This window comes from Euleptes europaea, chromosome 14, assembly GCF_029931775.1.
Source record: "Euleptes europaea isolate rEulEur1 chromosome 14, rEulEur1.hap1, whole genome shotgun sequence".
In the NCBI taxonomy this organism is placed as follows: Eukaryota; Metazoa; Chordata; class Lepidosauria; order Squamata; family Sphaerodactylidae; genus Euleptes; species Euleptes europaea.
Window position 1 is genome coordinate 45422360 of NC_079325.1, and position 24405 is coordinate 45446764.

The 24405-nt window shown below is 46.7% G+C and overlaps 1 protein-coding gene across 1 annotated transcript in view; it reads left to right on the top strand.

Moving 5' to 3' along the window:
• The window catches only part of PAPPA (pappalysin 1), a 328178-nt gene that overhangs the window by 128347 nt on the left and 175426 nt on the right, over positions 1-24405 (top strand). Inside the window, exon 9 of the mRNA XM_056860765.1 lies at positions 1985-2076. Coding sequence (XP_056716743.1) covers positions 1985-2076 — 92 coding nt within the window. The remainder of the gene's footprint in view (positions 1-1984; positions 2077-24405) is intronic.

A 24405-nucleotide genomic window follows, 5' to 3' on the forward strand; every position in this document is an offset into this window, starting at 1 on the left:
CAAAGGAAATTCCTCCCCACTCCCCACTCACCTGCTCCTTCGGTCTTTCCATTAGCCAACTTCCGTTTGCATAGCTAACGTGCGGCTGTCATTTTGCATGCTTCCTTGAGGGGATTCTTCAAGGCGGGGGCGGAGCAAACACAAAAGGTTGCGTTAAAGGGGCTCTTAAGAAATGTGAAGCAGGTATGCGCCAGCTTCACAGTCACTTCCTGAATGATGGTTCAGCGTGAAAAACTAAAAAAAGAAAAAAAATGCGGGGCACTTCTGCCTGGAATGTGCTGCTAATTACCAAGCATAAATGGCCATGGTGTTCCTATGGCTTAAAAGTATTTAACTTCAGGGAGGGAGGTGGTAGGGATCCGTGCCCGTAGCAATGAAGATGGCCTTGCGCTTTGCTTCCGGTGCCTGTCTCGTCTGAAGATGATCTCGAGAAAGGGTCCCGCGGTTTCAGTGACTCACAAGCAGGTGGCATTTAATTAAAACTCATGGAATTACTGCTACCCTGTTCCCTCTTGCCTGCTTCCCCCCCCCCCCCAATCATTTCTGGGTGTTAATTGCTGCCAAGAAAAAGAGAGAAAATGTTTCCAGTGTCTTGGTGCTGTCATTAAGTGAGAGGTCCAAGGAGGCCTTTCTGCCGGGACGGATTGTATTCCAGCTGCCGCACAGTAGGTCAGGTTTCCAGGGCAACCTCAAGGCAAGGTTTGCTCCGCAGCCCCAAAGGAGTCTGCGGGAGGGAGGCAGGTTTGGACTCCAAAGCCGAGCACTGAATGTTGTGGTCTCTCCATCCACTTTCCTTTCCTCTGTCATAGGATCCGCTGGGCTCAAAGTGCTGGCTTTTTTTTTTTAAGGGTCAATAACAATCAACGGAGGGTTTTTTAAATTACCTGTTCCATAATTAATGCACACCTTGTCGGTTGCCCACTAGCTCCAGAGATCAAAAGTTCTTCCCCCTGAGCTACTTACTGAAGTAAACAGGGTTGCCAGGTCCCTCTTCACAACCGGCGGGAGGTTTTGGGGGCGGAGCCTGAGGAGGGAGGGGAGGGACTTCAATGCCATAGAGTCCAATGACCAAAGCAGCCATTTTCTCCAGGTGAACTGATCTCTATCGGCAGGAGATCTCCAGCTACTACCTGGAGGCTGGCAACCCTAGAAGTAAATAATGGGGGGGGTTAAACTCAGGTACCTTCCTTGGAATTTGCATATTAAAAGAGATATGAATCCCAATTTGAGGAGTATTCTCCTTGCTCCTGAAGACACAGACAGGTAAAGGGTGGTTGGCTGGTGGGTGGGAAGGAGTGAAGGAAGCAGGAGAGGCAAAGGGGGCTTTCAGGGAAGGGAAAGTGAAAATAGTGGGAGAGAGGAAAACAAGATGCTCTCAAATCTTTGTGGGTCCTCTGCATGTTTATATAACATTTCCAGTGTTCAAAGCACATCATGCACACTGTCTTGTAGTTTATTGTCCATACAATAAACCACCAGCAGCATGTTGTAGTGGTTAAGAGCAGTGGTTTGGAGCTGTGGACTCTAATCTGGAGAACCGGGAGAGGAAGGGAAAGAGATTGTAAGCCTGATTCTTCCTGAAGTGGTAAAGAAAGTCAGCATATAAAAACCAACTACTACTACTCTTCTTCCTCCTCCTCCTCTTCCTCCTCCTTCTTCTTACAGACCCCTGTAAGTCTAAACCCATCTGGTGAGGTTGTGGTGAAAGTGAGGTTAAAACTGACGACTATTCAGATAAATTCATCCCTGGCCATCATTTTATAAATTTTAGCTCAGTAGCTTACACAGGATTTTCTGGTGGTCTCCCATCCAATCCCTGACCATATCTGGACCTGCTTAGGTTTGGCAAGGTGGTTCTATTGTGTGGCCTGGGCTCCAGAGGAAGTAAAAGTCTATCTTTTCCCCTTATAATGTTCTTTCCAAATCTGTGCATCATTTTTTTTTTACTTTTTAATACCTGATTGTGCTTTTGTATCATATTCAGAGACCTTGGCGAAGAGTGTGATGACATGAATAAGGTCAACGGAGATGGCTGCTCTCTCTTTTGCCGGCAAGAGTTATCCTTTAATTGTGTTGGTAAGTAACTTTGGGGTGATATAGCTCTTCCACTTCCCATTTTGCTCAGCAAGAAAAACCGATAATAAACACATTACTGTGACCAAAGAATGACAGGAAGAAGTTACCACTATGGTACACCTGTATGTGTCACCAGTGGCTGAAGTCTAAAATAAAAGGTACTGGGTGCTCCTGGGCCAAGTTATCACATTTGGAAAAAAGTTCTGAAATTGAGCTAGGGATGTCATTGGCCATTAACGCATGGCCGTATTGTCTCCTGAATCTCCCGGGAATGTAGCAATTCTGCTCAGTCAACACACATGGCTGTCTCCGGTCAGCGGGCTCAACCCGCCCAATTCCGCTACTTGCCCATGTTTTTTTCTGTTCTTGGTTTATCACAACTTTTATCTAAAAAGCGCTGCAAACGGGTGAGCTCACCGGAGCGTTTAGCATCCGGGTCGACTCCCTGCCATAAGAAGCTACTTTGCCGGCCTGGTGGTGGCAGCGGCGGCACCCTTTCACCCCCTAGACCTCACGCCCTCACTCTCCCCCTCTCCCACCCACCACCAGCTTCACCCCACCTCACCAGCGTGACGACAGAGCAATGGCGGCTCCTTCTTCCAGTTACCACCGCCTCGCTGGGTAACCCTAACCCTCCACCCAGCTTCCCCTCACCTTGCAGAGCGATGGCGGCTCCTTCCGCCAGTCACCGATCGCCAGTCAACGCTGCTTCCATCTGCCTCCACTTACCACCGGCTTTCCCCTCACCTCTACCTGGGGGACGGCATGGTGGAGGAGCGCAGAGTGGTTCCTTCCCATGTGTTACATTTTTTGAAAGCGAGTTCATAAAATGTGCGGCAACACAGGAACAAAGTAAGTGGGATTGAACCATGTGTAAATGGCCAATGAGTTATAAAGGGCACTTCCACACATCCTGAATAATGCACTTTCAATCTGCTTCCAATGCACTTTAATGATCATTTGCAAGTGGATTTTGCCATTTCACACAGTGAAATCCAATGCAAAATGTATTGAAAGTGGGTTGAAAGTGCATTATTTGGCATGTGTGAACTCACCCAAAGAAAGAAAAGAAAGAAACAAGCAGGGTCAGCCTTGGTTAGTACTTCCTCCTTCTTCCATAATACTAGAATTAGTGGTCTCCCAATGAAGTTGAAGGGCCGGTAGACTCAGGACAGATAAAAGTAAGTGCTGCTTCCTACAAGTAACTGCATAACTTGCTTATGGAACTCACTGCTATAAGGTGTAGTGATGGATACACTTGTACACTTTTAGAAGAGGCTTTTAAGACATCCTCAGAGGGCAAAAACAGGAACAATATAAGGACCATGATTTACCAGGGACAGGGCCCCCCAAATAGGTGCTGTCCCTGGTAAGCAAGACCCGCTGGTGGGTATGCCTAAACTCTGTTGATTCCTAGTAAAGGTGCTTAAGAACTGTGGGGGAAGAATCCATATTGTGACAGCCTCAGGTCCCATAAGCCCTCTCCTCCGATCCAGCCCTCCTGCATCCCTTCCAGGGGTTGTTCAATGGGAAGGAGAAATCAATGCTCTCTGTTATTGCCCGCAGTTCAGGCCTTTGAGCTGAGCTAGCCTTTTGTGGATATAATCCAGAGCCTCTTTAAAGCCTGAGGGAGGGGAGGGGGGGAGAGGGCTGCAACCTGAAAGGCCTGCTTGCAAGAGAGCTTTGGGAAGTGGACCCAGCTGAAGGAGTCGACACCTTCTTTGAGATGCTAATGAGGGCCCTTGGAGGGGGAGGATCAAAGCTCCTTGAGCCCTCCTCCTTCAGAGGTGATAATCGCTTAACCAGATCCCTTTTTGCAAGCTCACTTTGCCTTGATTAGCAAGGGATTGTAAACACAATGGCTGGAAGATGTTGAAGCCATCAAGGGGGCCTGTAGGTTTGTCCATCCAAAGCCTTCCCAGTTGATTACATTTGTGCCTATCATTTGTAAGAATATCTGTGGGGGGTGGTGGTGGAGAGAAGGAACCCATGCTGGCAGCACAGCTGTCCTCGATGGCCCCACATAAATGAGCAAACCCCATGGTTTTTATGCTGCCTGTATTATTCAGTGCTCGTTTGGAAGCACACCCATATCTAGGGGCTTTGATTGTCGGAGTTGCTGCCTTTTTCCTCCCTCGTACCTGTGCTTGTGCGATGGGGAGACTTTTAAGAGGGCCCCATTGTGCTCCTAGGTTACTGCTGCAGAAAACAAAGCAAAACAGAACCAATGTCAGCAACGTGGTTCAGAAAAAGTTTATGCCACAAGAAAACTGCAAGAGAAGAAGAAGAGTTGGTTTTTATATGCCAACTTTCTCTACCACTTAAGGAAGAATCAAACCTGCTTACAATCACCTTCCCCTCCCCACAACAGACACCCTGTGAGGTAGGTGAGGCTGAGAGAGTGTGACTAGCCCAAGGTCACCCAGCTGGCTTCATGTGTAGGAGAGGGGGAAACAAATCCAGTTCACCAGATTAGCCTCCATCACTTGTGTGGAGGAGTGGGGAATCAAACCCGGTTCTCCAGATCAGACTCCACCACTCCAAACCACCGCTCTTAACCACTACACCACGCTGGCTCTAAAGGTGGACAAGACTACTGAGAGACACCACAGCCCCCACCCCCGAGTCTCTCCTGGTTCTTTTGCACAACATCTAGACCCAACCCAAACGTAAAATTAAAACCAGTCTCCAGGTTTGCCTTTTGCCTATTCAAGTGGTCCCTCAAGGTGAACGGTCTCCTGATCTCCACCCCCCACCCCACTTGGTGGATTTGGTGTTGCCACAAAGGTCTTGCTTGACTTGCCTGCGGATAATGTTTGGAGCACAAAGCCCGTGTGGTGAAGTGGTTAAGAGTGGCGGACTCTGATGGAGAGAACCATGTTTGATTCCCCACTTCTCCACCTGAAGCCAGCTGGGTGACTTTGGCCTAAGTCACAGTTCTCTCAGAACTCTCTCAGCCCATGCGGAGGCAGGCAATGGCAAACCACCTCTGGTCTCTACCCTTGAAAACCCTACGAGGTCACCCTAAATCAGCTGTAACCTGATGGCATTTTCCACCACCAATGTGCTCTAGATGGTGGTGGAAAGGGCTGTCAAGTCGCAGCAACCCAGAAGACTTTTCAAGGCAAGAGACAAACACAGGTGGTTTGCCATTGCCTGCCGCTGCGAAGTGACTCTGGATTTCTTGGTGGTCTCCCATGCAAGTACTAACCAAGGCTGACCCTGCTTAGCTTCTGAGATCAGACAACATCAAGATAGATTGGGCCGTCCATGTCAGGGCCATTACCTGATTGTAATCCTTACAACAGTTCAGCAAGGTAGACCAGTAATGTTGCCATACTGCAGATAGAGCAGCTTAAGCCTAGAGGATGCTATATTATTTGAATCAAGAGTCATGTGAAAATGAAAACTATCCTGGTGGATTAGACCAAAAGTCCATATAGCCCTGCACACTGTCTCTAACCGTGAGCAGCCAAATGTATCTAAGAAGCTCACAAGCAAAAACAAGCCTTTCCCTGATGTTTGTCCTTATTATATGGTACACAAAGATTTACTTCCTCTGAATATAGAGGTTCTGCTTTACAGACCTTGACTGAGAGCTGTTGATAGACCCATTCTCAATGAATTTGTCTACCTCCTTTTTCAAATCCTTCCTCGCAAGAGGCCATGTCTGTTTCCGCAGTCCACATAATACCTTTAATTAGGACCAACCAAAATTACACAAAACAGTTTTGAAGCTGTTAAATTTACTAGAATTCTTCATCAGCTCCCATGGTACATCAGCGTGGTGTAGTGGTTAAGAGTGGTGGATTCTAGAGAACCAGGTTTGATTCCCCACTCCTCCACATGAGCAGCGGACTCTAATCTGGTGACGTGGATTGGTTTCCGCACTCCTACACATGACCTTGGGCCAGTCACAATTCTCTCCAAACTCTCTCAGCCCCACCTACCACACAAGGTGTCTGTTGTGGAGAGAGGAAGGGACTGTGATTGTAAGCTGGTTTGATTCTCCTTAAAATGGTAGAGAACTTCGGCATATAAAAACCAACTCTTCTTCTTCTTCTTCTTCTATTCATGGCTATTAGTTAGAATGGATACTAGTCATGCTGCATACCTATTCTCTCTAGTATCAGAGCAGCAGGCCTATTATTTTGGGTGTGGTGGAACACGGGCAGGATGGTGCTGCTGCAGTCGTCTTGTTTGTGGCTTCCTAGAGGCACCTGGTTGGCCACTGTGTGAACAGACTGCTGAACATGATGGGCCTTGGTCTGATCCAGCAGGGCCTTTCTTATGTTCTTATGTTCTTCTGCCACATCCTTTGATCCCTTTTTCAAAGCCACTTTTGAAAGTGGCCATTGTCATATTTTGGGGCAAGGAATTACATGTTCTTGAGAGAGGTTTCACAGATCCACCTGCTGGAAGGCTTTATTGGGGGGCGGAGAAGCAGAATTTGCATTCACACCTGGGAAGCAAGCCCTGGCCTTTGTTTTGCCACACGGTGTGCTTTCTTTGCTAGCTGCACATCTTTGTCTTTACTATTGTGTTTTGTTGCTGCTGCTGCGTTGCATCGACACGTCCACACTTCACCTCCTCCTCTGCATGCGGCTCTCCCTGCGCTAGTTGGCCCGTAACTCAATTAGTCTCCTGTTTTGTTTTCTCCTGGCTTCCTCCCCGGCAAAGCCCCCCCTTCTAATCAGATAAGGCCTGGATCAATCCTCTTAGGCCAGGGGAGGCAAAGGGAGGGGGGGAGAAGAGCGCAAAACTGTGTGGTCTTCTCTGTCAGGCTGCCCTGGCCTCTCCTCCGAAGCTGAGAAAAGAAAACAGATAAGATTAATGGTGTTTTGTTCCAAGGCGACGCTCTTACCAAACACAAGGTCTACAGTGGGGGGTAAATAAATTAATTTGCTTGGGCATCTGGCCGTGGCCGACTTCCCGGCCTGACGCAGCCCCTTTGCCTGAGATACCCTGTACTGTACAGCATTCTCCTCTCCTACCAGGATCCGGTAGCAGGAGCGTAAGCTTGCATCGCAGAATGTCGTGAGTGGTGTTAGTTTCGTTTTGGGGTTGCTTTTGTGGCAAATCACTAGTTTTTTATAAATTGTTGTTGAAAGTGTTTGGCGTTTACCCCAGCTCCAAACATTTATACAGCTCAAGATATAAACCACCCCAGAAGGGTGCAGAAGGTTGTGTATGGGATATTTGCCCAGTTGGAGCATGTGGAATATTTGGGCCACTTCCTTCCTCCCCACCCCAGAAGGAAGGAAGTGGCCCAAATATTCCATATGCTCCAACTGTCCCTTTCTACCTGGCCCCACCCTACCAGGTAAATCCCTGTTTTGTCCTTAATTTTTGCGGACACCCAATGAAAATACTACAACTATTGATTGATTGAATGTATTGGCTGCCCTTTCCTGGTGAACACATGAAGCTGCCTTATACTGAATCAGACCCTTGGTCCATCAAAGTCAGTATTGTCTTCTCTGACTGGCAGCGGCTCTCCAGGGTCTCAGGCAGAGGTCTATTCACATCATCTACTTCCCTAGTCTCTTTAACTGGAGATGGCCAGGGTTTGAACCTGGGACCTTCTACATGCCAAGCAGATGCTCTGCCACTGAGCCACGGCCCCTCCCCTTTGTAACAGGGGAGGCTGCAGCTGCAGATCCTGCCAAGGAAAGTCCCCCCCCCCCATAATGGAGCAAAGGAAAAATATTGGTGCCTGTTCTCCAAGGCCAAGCTCATGCCCTAAATCTCAGTCTGGAGGATAAATCTTAGCAGGAAGGAGAGGAGTATGAATCTTGCCCCCAGTGCACATGTATGCAAATGCAGGCGCATGAACACTAAGATGCTATGTTGCACCACCTGTGATTATCCACGCTGCAGCATCTGAGGTGTACTTTGAATGGTTAATAAAGTTGCAGGAGAACGAACTTTTCCTAATATATCTTTATCCGAAAGAACAAGGATCATCTTTTCTTGGAAATCAACAAATCTGATGACTGAGTAAATGAAAATGGCAGGTGATCTAGAGCCTTTGGGCAGCTGTAATAGGAGAGATGCTTTGCATAAGGATCCTTGGCACTTAAAATTGAGTAAGCCATGCAGGCTGGAAGCAAGACCTGAGCCCAGGCATGGCACTTGGAGACCAGTGAATGAGCAACCAAACCCTTTTGCTTCTTTCACAAAGCCAGTACTCAACACCCTAGATCTGGATCAGGGCCATGGCATGGTGAGAGGCAGATTTAAGACTGATCAGTCCCTTTATGTTTGCCTAGGGTTGCCAGCTCCGGGTTGGGAAATGCCTGGAGCTTTTGGGGGTGGAGTCTGAGGGAAGTGGGGTTTGGAGAGGGGAGGGACTTCGATTGCCAAAGTGGCCATATTCTCCAGAGGAACTGATTTATTTCACCTGGAGATCAGTTGTAATAGCAGGAGATCTCCAGCCACCACCTGGAGGTTGGCAACCCTATGTTTGCCCCAACAGGATGGCTGCTCTCTCTGCGCAACTTCTTCCCGACATTCTTTGGTTACCGCAATGTTTTATTGGCAGCGTGATCCACATCTGAATTGTGGAATCCAGAAAGTGTGGGCAAAACACGCAGAAATGCATTGGGAGAGCAAGGTAACCTCTGACAGTTGAAAAATGCAATTGCCTGCCAATCCACTGGGCTCCTCGGAGTGACAATCGTATGTGTAGCTGCACACGACACAATTACATTACTTCAGGGTTTACCCCCGGAAGCGCCACATTGCAATGGGATGCTTTAGCACTCAAACCCCCCAAACACTATCATTTTGGAGGTTTGAGTGCTAAAGCATCCCGTTGCGATGCGGCGCTTCCAGGGTAAACCCAGAAGCGACGTATTTGCACTGCATGCGACCACACGCACAGGATCACTGCCCCAGCCCAGCCCAAAAAAAACCTCCCACTGGTGGAGAGAGGAGACCTAGCCTTTCCCGACACCAGCTACCTGAAATCCTGTAACTGTAGATTGCAGAAGCTGAATCTGCAAACCTTTCTTACATGCAAACCCCATGTTGCTGAGCCCTGCCTCCTTTCTTTGAGAAATGGCACACACCACATGAGCCAATGTTGTGAGCAATATGGGTGCTTCTTGTCTCTCCCAGTCAGGGGCTAATAGCAGCTCATGCTCTTTCCCAAATCACATGTGTAGCCCTCTGTCAACTGTGATAATAGGGTTGTTCTCATCTCTTCCAGCTTGTGGTTTAAGTACATAGCTATTGTAGCTTAGCATACCTTCAAGGGGCTCAGGTGGGTTTCCAACTCTGGCATGGAAAATTCCTGGAGACCGGGGTATGTGTGTGTGTGCCTGGGGAGGAGTTTGGGAAGGAGAGGGAGCTGAGCAGGGACGTGCTGTGTCACGTTAGGACTTCCGTTTCTCCTAGACTCCATGGTATACCATAGAGTTTTCCCTTGGAAGTGGTTGTTCCCTCCAGAGGAATGGCTCTCTGTTGATAACTCTGGGCAGCAGGTATGAGGGTTACCACAACAGCTGCATAGGTCAAGTCAGGCTGAGAGCATGACGGCCAACTCACCACCCACCAATGGATTTGATGACCCTGGTGGTCCCTTCCAACTCTTTGATTCTTCTTTCATACTAGCACAGTTCTTCCTGGATTGTTTCATTTCATCAAATTGCATCCTCTGAGTGTTCCTTCATATATAAAGGGGCTGATCGTAAAAGGGTTCAGAGAGAAGGCTGGTCAGACTTGCCCGTATGTGTGTAAAGTGCCGTCAAGTCACAGCCCACTTATGGCAACCCCTTTTTGGGGTTTTCATGGCAAGAGACTAACAGAGGTGGTTTGCCAGTGCCTTCCTCTGCACAGCAACCCTGGACTTCCTTGGTGGTCTCCCATCCAAATACTAACCAGGGCTGACCCTGCTTAGCTTCTGAGATCTGACTAGATCAGGCTGATTCAGGTCAGGGCTCAGACTTGCCTACTACTAATAAAAAGTACAGAATGGATACAGCGATTTCAGTGTTCAAAATGGTTCACGTTGTCGTGGAACACTCCTCACAACAGCCTTGTAAAGTAGGTCAACATCATCCCCTTGTTGCTAAAGGAGGGGAGCTGGCAATGTATTGGGCTAGATTTGGGGGCCTTCTCATAGCTGTTCTGCTTCACCAGTTTCTCACATGCTAGCTTTCTGTGTACAGGGAATACAACCCCTCTCCTGAAAAGCTACCAGGCAGGGAAGAGTTTACCCACTTGCTGTTTGTCTCGGTTGGACCTGGGTGAGGATTCGAACCCAGGTCTTGCTGGTCCAAGCCTGACGCTCTGGACAGTCACTCAAACTGGCTTCCATTGTGCTCTTAGCTGCACTATTGAATCTGTGAGGTTGGCCTCTTTTTATATCCTCTGTTCAAAGGCCTGTCTAGATATCTCAAAGAGTGCTTCATTGCCTCCAAAAGTCCCCCTTTATTGGGGGGGGGGTGTTCAGCCTATCCCACCCCACTCTTGCTTTTCATCAATGTGGTCTCCCACCCCTTTCATCTTATTGTTTTGGTGAGCTGCGGTGCATTCAGGGAAATCATTCATATTCATGAGTTCGCGGAGCACTGTTTGGGAGAGAATCCTCTGGGGAGACGGCAACGTTAAGTGAGTGACACAAACCTAATTTTATACGTCTTTCCTTTTTCTTCAGCTCCCCCAACCCCCCCTTCTCTCTTTGTCAGAGAAGTAATGTGCTTAAAATAAATTGATGGATGACCATTCGTGTTCATGGAGAGGGTGTTTTTTTCCCCTTCATTTTTTGCCTCCCCACTCTTTAGACAACCCTTTGTAGAAACAGACAGCTCTTGACAGCCAACTCTTGTGTTATCAGTTGCTGGGTTTTTTTAAGGGGGTACTGAACAGGGTTTGAACTCACAACTGCTGTTCTACATTGAACAATTGATGAAGGGAAGAACTCCCATTCTGCTAGGAAAGGCAAAGGGGTATTTAGGTAGACGTGGCTGATGGTACCCCATTAACTTGTTGGGTGGGCTGAACCTTCCCCCCTGACTTGCCTCCCCAGGATCATTTCTAAACTCAGCTACATTATGGCTTAGAAAGTGGAGGGGGTGGGTGGGACTAGGACTGGGTGCGCTCCTTTTAGGATTTTCAGTATCCAACAACATGTAAATCCTTCTCAGCTCTCGGAACTTGAGTGCAGAGTCTCTGGGAGTTATGGTTGCCAGCTCCAGGTGGGGAAATATCTGGGGATTTGGGGGATGGAGTCTGAGGAGGTCAGGGTGTGGGGAGAGGAGGGGCTTCAGCAGGATATAATGCCATAGAGCCCACCTTCCAAAGTGGCCATTTTCTCCAGGTGAACTGATCTCTGCCAACCCAGAGCTGGCAACTCTATACATTTGTTAGGGTTGCCAGGTCCCTCTTTACCACTGGTGGGAAGCTTTGGGGGCAGAGCCTGAGGAAGGTGGGGTTTGGAGAGGGAGGGACTTCAATGCCATAGAGTCCAGTTACCAAAGCAGCCGTTTTCTCCAGGTGAACTGATCTCTGATCAGTTGTAATAGTGGGAGATCTCCAGCCACAACCTGGAGGTTGGCAACCCCACTGGGACTGCAAGGTCAGAAGCTGCAGCAGGGTTGCCAGTATCTAGGCGGGGCCTGGAGATCTCCCTGTCCAGACAACAGAGGTTGGTTCCCCTGGCTGCTTTGGAAGGTGGACTCTATAGCATTATACCCGGCTGAGGTCCCTTGCCTCCCCATAAAAGATCATTCCATATGGGTAGCCGTGCTAGGAAAAGTGGCAGGAAAAGTTGAAGGAAATAGGGAAAGAGGAAGACCCAACATAAGATGGATACATTTATACAAAAAGCTGGAGACGATAGAAAAGTGAATGGGGGAGAGAGACGTTAAAAAGAGGGGCTAGTTTAAAAGAAGATCCAGTCAAAAGAATTATAAGTGTACTCAGGATGGTTGACTATTCATATAAATAGATATGGAGAGGAGGGACAACAGGGTCAAAAGGCCACAAAAAGCAAGGGGCAGACTGACTTTTCAGTGTAAAATTCAGAAGTATTCGAGATAAGCATACCCTAACAAAATGAGAATAAAGAATCTCCAAAAACCAAAATTTGGAAGAGAGCTGGGATAAAGATTTACCAGAAACAGGAATCAGAACTTGGACTCTCCCCTTTAAACACGAACAATCAGAGCATGTGCCATTCATAAATATTTGTATGTGTTTTGTAAATGGAAATCGGTTCCCAACTCCGGTTTAAATTGTGATGTATAAAATAGCCATAATAGGCCAGAAAAATCTTTGCAATGAGGATCCATGTTTGGCCTGCAACCTTTTTATGCTTCCACAAGGGAAGCAGCAGGAGAGCTGAATATACTTTTGCTGTTGGCAGAGGGACTACGACGCAAAGGCCAATTTGGTCCAAGAATCCGTTACTCAAAAACATCGCTTGTGCATTTTTGTTTCCTTTCTTTAAAAAAGGAAAAAGAAAAAGGAAAAAAAAATTGGACATGTAGTTATATGGCACAAGACTTGTTGTAGTTGGAAGGGTCCCTAAGTAAATAGGCATGCTTAAAAATACCTTTCCTCTTTAATTTTGCCTGGCCTTCAAAAAATGAAAAAGAGTAGCTATTGTACAAGAGAAGATAATTCCGGGGCCAAGAGCTCCCTCCCAAACAAAACACAGAAAGCAACGCATGTCTGTCCCTCCCCCATTGCCTTGGTGATGCTTCTTGCGCAACAAAGCCCCCCCCCCCCAAGAGATTCTACCCTGCCCCCAAATTCGGTAGATGTTTTGGGGTTTATTCACTAGGTGGAAAGCTGTCTGTCTGAGATAAGTTTGTATTTGAGGTCCGCTTCCTGGAAGTGAGACTTTGTACCAACTTTGCCGTAACCTCTGAGTCACAAAAGTCAAGACAAAGTATATTGCAGTAGCAATATAGAAAAAAGCTAATAGATCTGCTGCAGGGTAGGCTTGCCAGGTCCCTCTTTGCCACTGGCCGGAGGTTGTTGAGGCAGAGCCTGAGGAGGGCAGGGTTTGGGGAGGGGAGGGACTTCAATGCCATGGAGTCCAGTTGCCAAAGCAGCCACTTTCCACAGGTGAACCGATTTCTATCGGCTGAAGATCTGTTTTAATAGCAGGAGATCTCCAGCTAGTACCCGGAGGTTCAAATAAGACAGTAGTAGGCTAAAGAATATAGAATAATGAAGCAGTGGAATGCGAGGAGCAAAAACAGCAAAAGCTGTCACTATATTACAAGTGAAACGAAGTACAACGAAGCTAAGCAACCGAGGTTACAAAGCAGGAGAGTGACAATAAGAAAAGGAACCAGCACGGTGCTGATAAATAGTTACGAAAGTTCATAAGATACGTTGAGTGACTATCTAGTCGGTTTCAGTTCGTCTTCAGGCAACGGAGATGCAGATGGTAATGCGGCGCCGGACGTTTTCCAGCTTTTTCACTACAAAAGTAGCTTCATCAGCCACAAAGGCTAAATATTTCTATTCCTAGGATTAATATGGAGCTCCCTAACTGGCTGCTATCATGCATGATTGATCAAGATAGCAGCCTGTTAGGGAGCTTTGGAGGGGGAAGGGACTTCAACGCCATAGAGTCCAATTGCCAAAGTGGCCATTTTCTCCAGGGGAACTGATATATGTCCCCTGGAGATCAGTTGTAATAGCAAGAGATCTCCAACCACCACCTGGAGGCTGGCAACCCTAGCTTCCATATTAATAACCAAACCTGTGCATACAGAAAGCTGGCATATCAGAGAGAGGACTAGAAGTAGAACCTTTCTATGGATGTTTTATCCTCACAACGACCTTGTGGGGTACATTAGACAGAGAGGATGTGACTGGCTCCAGGCCACCCAATGAGCTTGTCATGGCTCAGCAAGAATCAGAACCCGGCTGCTGGTCCACCATTGTAACCATTATACCTAGGGTTGCCATCCTCCAGGTGGTGGCTGGAGATCTCCTGTTATTACAACTTATCTCCAGGAAATAGAGATCAATTCACCTGGAAAAAATGCATTGGGAAGTAGATTCTACGGCATTATACCCCATCAAAGTCCCTACTCTCCCCAAACCCCACCCTTCTCACGCTTTACCCCAAAACATTTCGAGGTATTTCCCAACCCAGAGCTGGCAACCCTAATTATACCATACTTACCGGCTCTTCACATCATTTGTTTGATAAACCTCTAGTATATATCGCTCACACACACACACACACACACTTAGGGTTGCCAGGTCCCTCTTCGCCACCAGCAGGAGGTTTTGGGGTGGAGCATGAGGAGCTTGGGGAGGGGAGGGACTTCAGTGCCATAGAATCCAATTGCCAAAGCAGACATTTTCTCCAGGTGAACTGATGTCTATCGGCTGTAGATCTGTTGTAATAACAGGAGATCTCCAGCTAGTACCTGGAGGTTGGCAACCCTACCCCCACTCCACCTCTGGTTATCTTTTTTTTTTAATTAAAAGCCCCAATTGCTTTAGCTTTTCCTCATAGGGAAGGTGCTGTATACCCCTTGCAAAGCTCCTTTTGGCTTCCTTTTTCTTCCCAAAGGAAGAGCAGTGTATATGTTGAATGCCAATTGTTTAAAATAATTGGCAGTCCCCACTGCAGATCTAGCATGGTTCAGACATGATTGCAAACTATGGTTTTCTGCTTCTTGGACAAGCCTGAGAAATAGGGTTGCCTGCTATTACAATTGATCTCCAGCCAATAGAGATCAGTTCGCCTGGAGAAAAGGGCCGCTTTGGCAATTGGACTCTATGGCACTGGAGTTCCTCCCCTCCCCAAACCCCGCCCTCCTGAGGCTCCACCCCAAAACCCTCCCACCAATTGTGAAGCGGGATCTGGCAACCCTACTATGAAATACATGGGGCTTGCCTGTCTCCTTCACCCCCCACAGTAATCTAATTAAACACTTTTGCTGTAAATAAATATTTTTGCTGTAATTAAATACTTTTGCTGTAAAGGCAAAGTTTTCCATTATGTCTAAACCACAAACTATGGTTCGCACTTTATCTGTTTAGTATGGAAAAGTGTAACCACTTGATTGGGACATTATGGCTAGCCATAATTTTTTATATAAATCAGAGAGGTGTGCACAAAGAGAGTATGGGACTCGTGAATCCAGAGATTGCCCAGATTTAGTTGTAGAATGTCAAACCATGGTTTACTTTATATCAGAACCATGTAGGGGTTTATTCTGTGACCAACATGTCCCCACTCTTTCTTCCATGCTGAAAATTTAACCCTCATCAAACGAAATCAGACATGCCAAGTTTTTAGTTCATGCAGATTGCATTAATTTTATTGTATCTTTATTTTTATTTGGCACATTTCTACAGGATAAAAGCTTAAAGACTAATTCTTCATATAATTGTCAGCTTTCTTTAAGAAAATCTTATACTTATGTCATTTTCTGCCATCTTTGCAACTTCTAACAAGCTTGCAATGCTTATAATTCTTGTTGGGTTTAACTAACTTGCAGAGGAGCTGAGCGATTAGAAGGAGCTTGGCTTTGATCTATCAGCTCATCTCTTGCAAAGCTTTTAAAGATAAGTCTAATTGTGAATAGCTGTTTCATTGGGAACAAAAAGTAACTGCTTTGTAACTCAGGTAGCGCAGCTGCTGAAGACAAAAGCCGATCAGAAGGTGGAATTAAGCAGCTCTTAAATAAGACTGGCAGGTACTCTTGCAAGTACCTTTCTGTTAAAAGCTTCTGGAATGCTTTTGGCATTCAGATTGAAGGGGCTGGACATTTTATTTAATTTATATCCCCTCCCCCCCATGGCAGTCCTCCAGATGATGGGTACCACCACCCCTTCCAGGTTGGCTGGTGAGATTTGAAAAGAGCTCTAATCCTTGGAGGAAGGGAGTAGAGAATGTACCATTCAAGCATCTTCCACCCTGAACCCACCAATGGAATTCAGCCTGATGAGCAACATAATCTGGCATCTCTGTGCTCTAGGCACAACTATCAGGGGAGATCTAACTATGGCAATGATGCTTTGTGGACAAGGATGATAGAGCACATAAGGTTCCTACCATAAATGCTGGCCTCCCTACTTTACCTGCCGCTGTTGAACCGCTGCCTGCAGGCCTTGCTGTGGCCTTGTATTGTGACCTTACACGCCATCAGAAATTATGATTTTAATTGATTAGGGCGGTTTTAATTCACCGTTGTATGTGATTTTATGGCTTTTACTGTATGTTTTGAGGTTTATGTGAGCCGTTCTGAGCCCGGCTTGCTGGAGTAGAGTGGGTTATAAGACTGATATAATAAATAAGTAAAAGGTCCTGGATTTGATCTCGAGGAACTCCGCCTAAAAGGATGTCAGGGACCAGGTCTTGGAAAAGACCTTTCTTGGCCTAATACCCTGTAGAGCAGCTCCTGATCAGAGTAGATGATACTGAGCTGGCTGGAACAGTCTGGCTTGGCATGAGACAGCTATGATATCTGAGGAAAAACAGGGGGGCATCTGCACAAGGTGGTGGTATTGACCTTTAAAGCCCTATACGACTTGGCTCCAGCATACCTTAAGGACTGCCTTCTTCTGTCTGAACATACCCTTCCACTGTGGTCATCTTTAGGAGCCCCGCTTTGGGTGTCCATGCCATCTGGGGCTAGACAATGGGAACCCAAGAAACAACCTTTATAATCGGGGTGCCCAACACTTTGGAACTCCCTCTGCAGGGCGATTTGTCTGACTCCCTCTATTGTTGCCAGTGGGTGAAGACATTTTTTTTTGGGGGGGTGGCATTCCCCCACTAACCGTTATTTGCCCTCCTCCCTGGTTGTGTTGCTATGTGTGTTTTATATGCTTTGTTGAAATATTTAAGTATTTTATACACACTTGTAGATTTAAAGCAGTTTTTAATGTCTTGATGTTTTGATGTTGAAATGGTTTAATGTGCTGATGTTCACCATCTCAGATAACCCGTTTGGGTAGAGAGGCAGCATAGAAATATTTAAAATAAAATTAATAATTATTAAGATATGCAATCAGTATTTAGGGAGAGGGACAGTCACTCAGCGGTCGAGCGCCTGCTTTAAGTGCGTTGTGACTCCAGAAGGGGAGAGGCAGTAGGCAGGCTGGGTGGAATCTCTGTGTAGACCATGCCCACCCTATGTAGGGTGGCCAACCTCCAGATGGTGGTTGGAGATCTCCCGCTATTCCAACTGATCTCCAGGCAACAGAGATCAGTTCCCCTGGAGAAATGGCTGCTTTGGCCATTGGACTCTATGGCATTGAAGTCCCTCCCCTCTCCAAACTCCACCTTCCTCAGGCTCCACCCCCAAAATCTGGAGGTGTTTCCCAACCCGGAGCTAGCAACCCTAACCCCATGGGATGCAAACTGCCGGCTCCGGATTTTCATAAATGTTGGAGATGAATGAGACGATAGAGAGCCAGTGTGGTGTCGTGGTTAAGAGCGGTGGAGAACCAGATTTGACTCCCCACTCTTCCACATGAGTGGCTGACTCTAATCTGGTGAACCGGGTTGGTTTCCCCACTCCTATGCATGAAGCCAGCTGGGTGACCTTGGGCTAGTCACAACTCTCTCCAAACTTTCTCAGCCCCACCTACCTCACACGGTTAGGGTTGCCAACCTCCAGGTACTAGCTGGAGATCTCCTGCTATTACAGCTGATCTCCAGCCGATAGAGATCAGTTCATCTGGAGAAAATGGCTACTTTGGCAATTGGACTCTATAGCTTTGAAGTCCCTCCCCTCCCCAAACCCCATCCTCCTCAGGCTCTGCCCCAAAAACCTCCCGCCAATGGTGAAGAGGAATCTGGCAACCTATGACAGAGGTGGGTTCCTTGCCAAGGTCTGTGCTTCGATGGAGGCATGAGGCCCTCCAGAGCCCCATTCCATGCAGGGACAGAGGTGCACAGCCTTGCCAGTCCTCATGCTAGTCAGGGGCAGAGGTATGTGACTCCACCAAACCTCACAGAGTTGGGGAGAGGGCTCTTTCTCCCTCTCTCCTTTGGGGGGCAGGACTGGGCCCTTTTCCCAAACCGTTTTTTCCTCATGGTTGGCTCCTAATGCTGGCACTCTGCTTCCCTTCAGTTCTTCAACATTTGTCCATTTGGATAGTAGATGTTGCTACATGTGTTTTTGAGTAAGCTTCAGTTAGAATTGGTCTGAAGCAACAAGAAGTATTTGCAACCCCCACCCCCACCCCTTAAGGTAAAGGTAATCCCCTGTGCAAGAACCAGGTCATTACTGATCCACGGGGTAACGTCACATCCCGACAGTCGTCTACACTTTATCTCCAGCAAGCTGGGTACGAATGTTACCAACCTCGGACGGATAGAAGGCTGAGTCAACCTTGAGCCAGCTACCTGAAACCGACTTCTGTCGAGATTGAACTCAGGTTGTGAGCAGGGCTTTGACTGCAGTACTGTAGTTTACCACTCTATGCCACGGGGCTCTTAACCCCCTAAAACAGCCAATTATTCACCTTTCCCCAAGCCCAGTTCCATGCAGATTTATCCCCCTTCCCCCTTTCCCTGTTAGATTTCTGAGACCCCAAGAACTACACATGTTTCCTAGGGTACCCCAGTTTGCCTTGGATGTAGGGTTGCCAGGCCCCTCTTTGCCACTGATGGGAGGTTTTGGGGGCGGACCCTGAGGAAGGTGGGGTTTGGGGAAGGGAGGGTCTTCAATGCCATAGAGTCCAATTGCCAAAGTGGCCATTTTCTCCAGGTGGACTGATCTCTGTCGGCTGGAGATCAGTTGTAATACCAGGAAATTTCCAGCTAGTACCTGGAGGTTGGCAACCCTACTTGGATGCTGCTGGAATGATACCAGAAAGCCAAGAGGAGGGGAGGAGGTAGAAGATTGGCCTGTGTGCTTGCTTTCCCACCTCTGCCTTTTTGTTGGCAGGCTGACAGTGCCAGCACCACCAGGCCTACCAGCTGTCAAAAGGTGGTCAGTGGCAAACTGGAAGTGGGGGGGGGGGGGGCGGCGAGGAAGTGTGGCTCTTTTCTGAGCCAGAGAAGAAATTCAGAGCTGTAATGCTTGCTTTCTTGTTCAAGCTGAGCATTATGAGCTGCCAAAGCTCGGATTCCAACTCAAGGGAATGTGAGTTTCAGCAGCATCTCTGGTTACAAGGAGAACAAAAATAAACAGGAGTCTTGTGGCACCTTAAAGATTAACAGCATTTTATTCCAGCATAAACGTGCGTGGACTAGAACCCACCCCCCACCTCCAGATGCAATGTCATTTATTGCTGTCATTTTATGGAGGATGTAAGATAACAAACAAGGAGGGTCACGGGCCCATGAAATTCAAGAAGTGCAGCGTGAAATGTAATTATATAAAATTCCGTTCTCATCAAGGAACTTACAGAGAGCCTTCACTGGTTTTATATTAAGCTAGATAGCACTTGCAGTGGGTGGGGAGTCCCAGGTATTGCTAAAATAGTTAATACTTATAATGCAATAAAATCCCAAGTCCCAGTACAACCCAGTAGGGGAGATAGGTTTCTTGCTGGAATCTCCCTTTTGAAGTTATTTGGTTATATGGAGCCAGCATGGTATAGTGGTTAAGAGCAGTGGTTTGGAGAGGTGAACTCTGATCTGGAGAACCGTGCTTGATTCCCCACTCCTCCACATGAGCGGTGGACACTCATCTGGTGAACTGGATTTGTTTCCCCACTCCTACACAAGAAGCCAGCTGGGTGACCTTGGGCTAATTGCACTCTCTCAGCCCCACCTACTTCACAGGATGTCTGTTGTGGGGAAGGCAAGGTGATTATAAGCGGTTTAATTCTTCCTTAAGGGATAGAGAAAGTCGGCATATAAAAACCAACTCTTCTCCTCCTTCTCCTTCTCCTTCTCCTTCTCTTCCTCCTCCTCCTCCTCCTCCTCCTCCTCCTCCTCCTCCTCCTCCTCCTCCTCCTCCTCCTCCTCCTTCTTCTTCTTCTTCTTCTTCTTCTTCTTCTTCTTCTTCTTCTTCTTCTTCTTCTTCTTCTTCTTCTTCTTCTTCTGTAATAGAGAGCCCTGGAAGGCTGAAATGTTCTTCCACTGGTTTCTGAATATTGCCATTTTTAAGGTCCAATTTGTGTTCATTTAGGACTTTACCTGTTTCTCCTACTTTGCAGAAAGCAGAATGGCAATGTTGACACATGATGGCATATATCACATTGGTGGATGAACCCATCATGGTTAGGGTTGACAGGTCTCTCCTCGCCACCAGCTGAACCTTTAGTGTGGTGGGTCTGGGGGCGGTGATCAGGGCAATAACATCACTTCCGGGATAAACCCGGAAGTGACAGGGATGCTCTAGCACATTCCTCCAAAAATGCTATGGAAACCATAGAGTTTTTGGAGGAATGTGCTGGAGCATCCCTGCTGCTTTCGAGTTTACCCCGGAAGTGATATTATTTGCCCCCCCTTCAGCTGGCCTTCTTCTGCCTGTGAGGTAAGTGGGGCTGAGAGAGCTGTGACTAGCCCAAGGTCACCCAGCTGGCCTCATGTGTAGGAGTGGGGAAACAAATCCAGTTTACCAGATTAGTGTCCACCACTCATGTGGAGGAGTGGCGAATCAAACCCGGTTCTCCAGATCAGAGTCCACTGCTCCAAACAACCTCTCTTAACCACTACACCACCCTGGCCTCTGTAAATGATTCAAAATGACCTGCCAATGTTAACAACATATCTTTCCTTAAAAAGAGACAAGAAAGAGAAAAGAAGACAACACACAGTAGTTAAAACCACATTTTCCCCTCGCTTTTCAAAGTCTGTGAAACTGATGGAACACCTAATCTTTTCCTGGCTCCCGTAACCAATGACATTGGGCGGCTGTGCCAAAAAGGTAATGGAGGGCAGGGCGTGCCGACTCGGTAGAGCGGAGTTGGAACCGGAGAAGGGGCATTGCTCATTGCTAAGCTGCTCAGCAAGACTTTCCTTAATCAACTGGAGAGTCTCTTGTTTAATTCAGAGATCGCTGTCTCTCTGCTCCACTCCTCCCTTGGGCTTTGTAGACTCTGAGCAGACAGATTTATTGGGGTTTTAAACATAATCAGGAACAAATTAGCCTCCGTAAGGATCGCATGCTGGCCCGGATTGGAGCATTCCAGAGGCTGCCTCCTCTCTGTATGAACATGAATTAACTCATCGTATTGGAGTAGATGAGTGTCGTCTTTTATCCCAAACATATGATCTTATCAGAGGTCCATTATTTTTATCTTCACTGTGGGGCGGGGGCGGGGGGAAGGGGAGGTGAATCAGTTGGAGACGCTAAAAGAGAGCTTACGTCAATATTGGGTTTACTTTGATGCCTTTTAATGCCAAAAGAATCTCTCTGTCTACGTGGAGGCGCAGTGTCTGTTAAGAACTCCTTGGGCAACAAAATGGCCAAAGAGAAAACGTGCCTCAGCTTAGGCAGGTGCGTCCATTTGAGAGCCAGCGTGGTGTAGTGGTTAAGAGCGGTGGTTTGGAGCGGTGGAGTCTGATCTGGAGAACCAGGTTTGATTCCCCACTCCTCCACATGGGCGGCGGACGCTAATCTGGTGAACTGGATTTGTTTCTCCACTCCTACACATGAAGCCAGCTGGGTGACCTTGGGCTAGTCACAGCTCTCTCAGCCCTACCTGCCTCACGGGGTTTATGTTGTGGGGAGGGGAAGGTAAGGCGATTGTAAGCCAGTTTGATTCTTAAGTGGTTGAGAAAGTCAGCATATAAAAACTAACTCTTCTTCCTCTTCTTCTTCTTGTATCACTGTGAGTGGTATCTTTTGTATATCTGGCCAACTTTGCCTAAACCTGTTTCAGTTCTGACATAGTGCCTTACTTCTCAGGGAAAAAGGGGAATCCTTGAAATCTGATAGACAAAAAAATCTCAGGACTATCCAAACTCAGTTGAATATATTAATTTTATTGATTAAAATACAGTATTTTATCCTGCTTTCTCCCTACAAGGGACCAATACATACAATTGTCTGGTATCTACATCAGTCACTTTAGCTTGTGTTTTCTACTTAGACTTCCAGGAGTTCTCCTTGTTCCCAGGCAGAGGAGGTCCTTTCACAATACTTGTTACCCAAGATCTTTTAGCTGCTGGTGCCAGAGACTGAACCTGAGATTTTCTGCATGTAAAGTATGTACTCTGCTATGAAGTCATGGCTCCTTCCTAATTCAGTGAAGTATCTGTATGCAAGAGGTGCGTGGCTGATCCTGATGTCATGGAAACATTATTTCCAGGCGCAAATGTTGAATGGTCCATCAATTAAGACAGATTTTCTACCTTCATGAAACCCTTTTCTACATCAATTTTTATTTATTTGCTTCATCTATTGCCTGCCTTTCTCAATAAGACTCAAGGTGGATTACAAAATAGAAAAGCGATGCAATCAAATAGCACAAGACATCCAACAAACAGTGCAATAGAACCAGATTTACAACATTAGAAGACCATGCAGACAAAATAATCTACATTAAGACATACCATCGATAATGCAGAAAACGGATTACAAAAGTAGGCAACAAGGCAACAAAATAAAGATGACTCATAAAAAAGAACTGCGCAATAGGTTACAGTCCTGTTCCTTTGATAAAAGCACCCTAATGAACCATTCCATTATACCATAGCCCTATTTCCTTCATAACAATGCCCTCCTGAACATTTTCCCCATCTATGGGGAGGGGCTGTGGCTCAGTGGTAGATCGTCTGCTTGGCATGCAGAAGGTCCCAGGTTCAATCCCTGGCATCTCTCGTGAGAAGGACAAGGTTTAGTAGGTGGTGTGAAAGACTTCTACCTGAGACGCTGGATAGCTGCTGCCAGTCTGAGTAGACAATATCGACCTGGATGGACCAATGGTCTGATTCAGTATAAGGCAGCTTCATGCATTCATGTGTATTGTTACCAATGCGTGCATGTGCATTGACACCTCAAAGATGGATCAATTTTATTTTATTGATACAAGTAGGTATCAAGATTCTTTTGAGGCTGTGTTTTACCAGCACACAGGAAACGTGTGTATCAGTAAAACACCCCCCAAAAAGAATCTTAATGCAATTATATGCCTGTAGCGCTGTGCAAAAAACAAACAAAAACAAAAAAACACAGTAAATTTCAGGTTTATTGGGGCTGATTTTTTTTTATTTTTTTATTTTTTGGTAAACCTGATATAAGTTGAATTTCCATAATGGTAAATATGGAAATTTGGCTTATTTTCGGGTTTCCCAAAAATATTCGGCCATTAGAGTCCATGGGGACTTTTCGCGGCTTCTGGTAGGGCATTTTTGCAAGTAGAGGTCCCACATTTTCAGGGTAGCTTGAAGGGACTCTTCTTGCTTGGACCCCCAAGTTTGGTGAAGATTGGGTCTGGGGGTCCGGTTTTACGGGGACTGGAAGGGGTCGCAGTCATCCTCCTCCATAGAGAAAAAATAGTGAAGTGGCTGCGGTCAGATTCTCTATTGCGAACTTCGCTATGCTTCTCTATAGAGGAGCCCATCAAACTTTCCCTCCATTGAAAGCAATGGGCCATTGAAAGCAATGAAATCCCCATGCATAAGGCAAAGCGCAAGACTCAGAAGCTTAGTTTCTGTCACAGCCAATTACAAAGCAGCGTTTAAAGAGGCAGGGATTCAAATGCTTCCTACTTCCTGCTTCCTTGGAGCTCTTTCTGAGCAGAACAAAGGCTCTTTAAAACTGAGGCTTGGATTTCTCCCCACCCCCCTTTCCAGATTGCTCCATTTTTTGTTTTTTTGTTCTTAAAATGCTTTTTAATGCAGCAATTGGGGTTTTTTTGGGGGGGGGATTTTCTCTCACAGTTAGCTCTACAAAGTAAGCCAATTACAAAGCAGTATTTAAAGGGGCTGGGATTTGATTTGAGCTTGGAGACTGCTGATGAATAAATTCCCAACAGGAAAGTGTGGGTCCAGCGAGTAACAAACCTCAGGTGAAATTCCCATGCATAAATGACCTCTGGTACAATGAACATAGCAGTAACCTACCTTTCTATGTCCCCCTCCTTTGGATGGGTGAGGGGTACCTTTGGAACAAAGGTGCAGAAGAAAGCAGTCATTAAACGATATAACACTCGCCGTCAAATTTCTTTCCCATTCTTATTTCCCAGATGTGCAGTGCTACTAAAGAATTGGAATCATATGCTTTAGTGGTGGAGGGGAGTGGTGGGGGAGCAGGTGGGGGGGAAGAGTCATTAAGTAATTGAATTGTAATGATCTGATTTACTCTGGCTCTTGTAATGTTATTTCTCTGTATAAATTAAGCAGAAAAGTAAACCAGGGATTCTGCCCTTTGGAAGGCACTCAACACAGAACAGCCGCTGCTGAGTTTTCTGACACCTACCGACAGTCATACT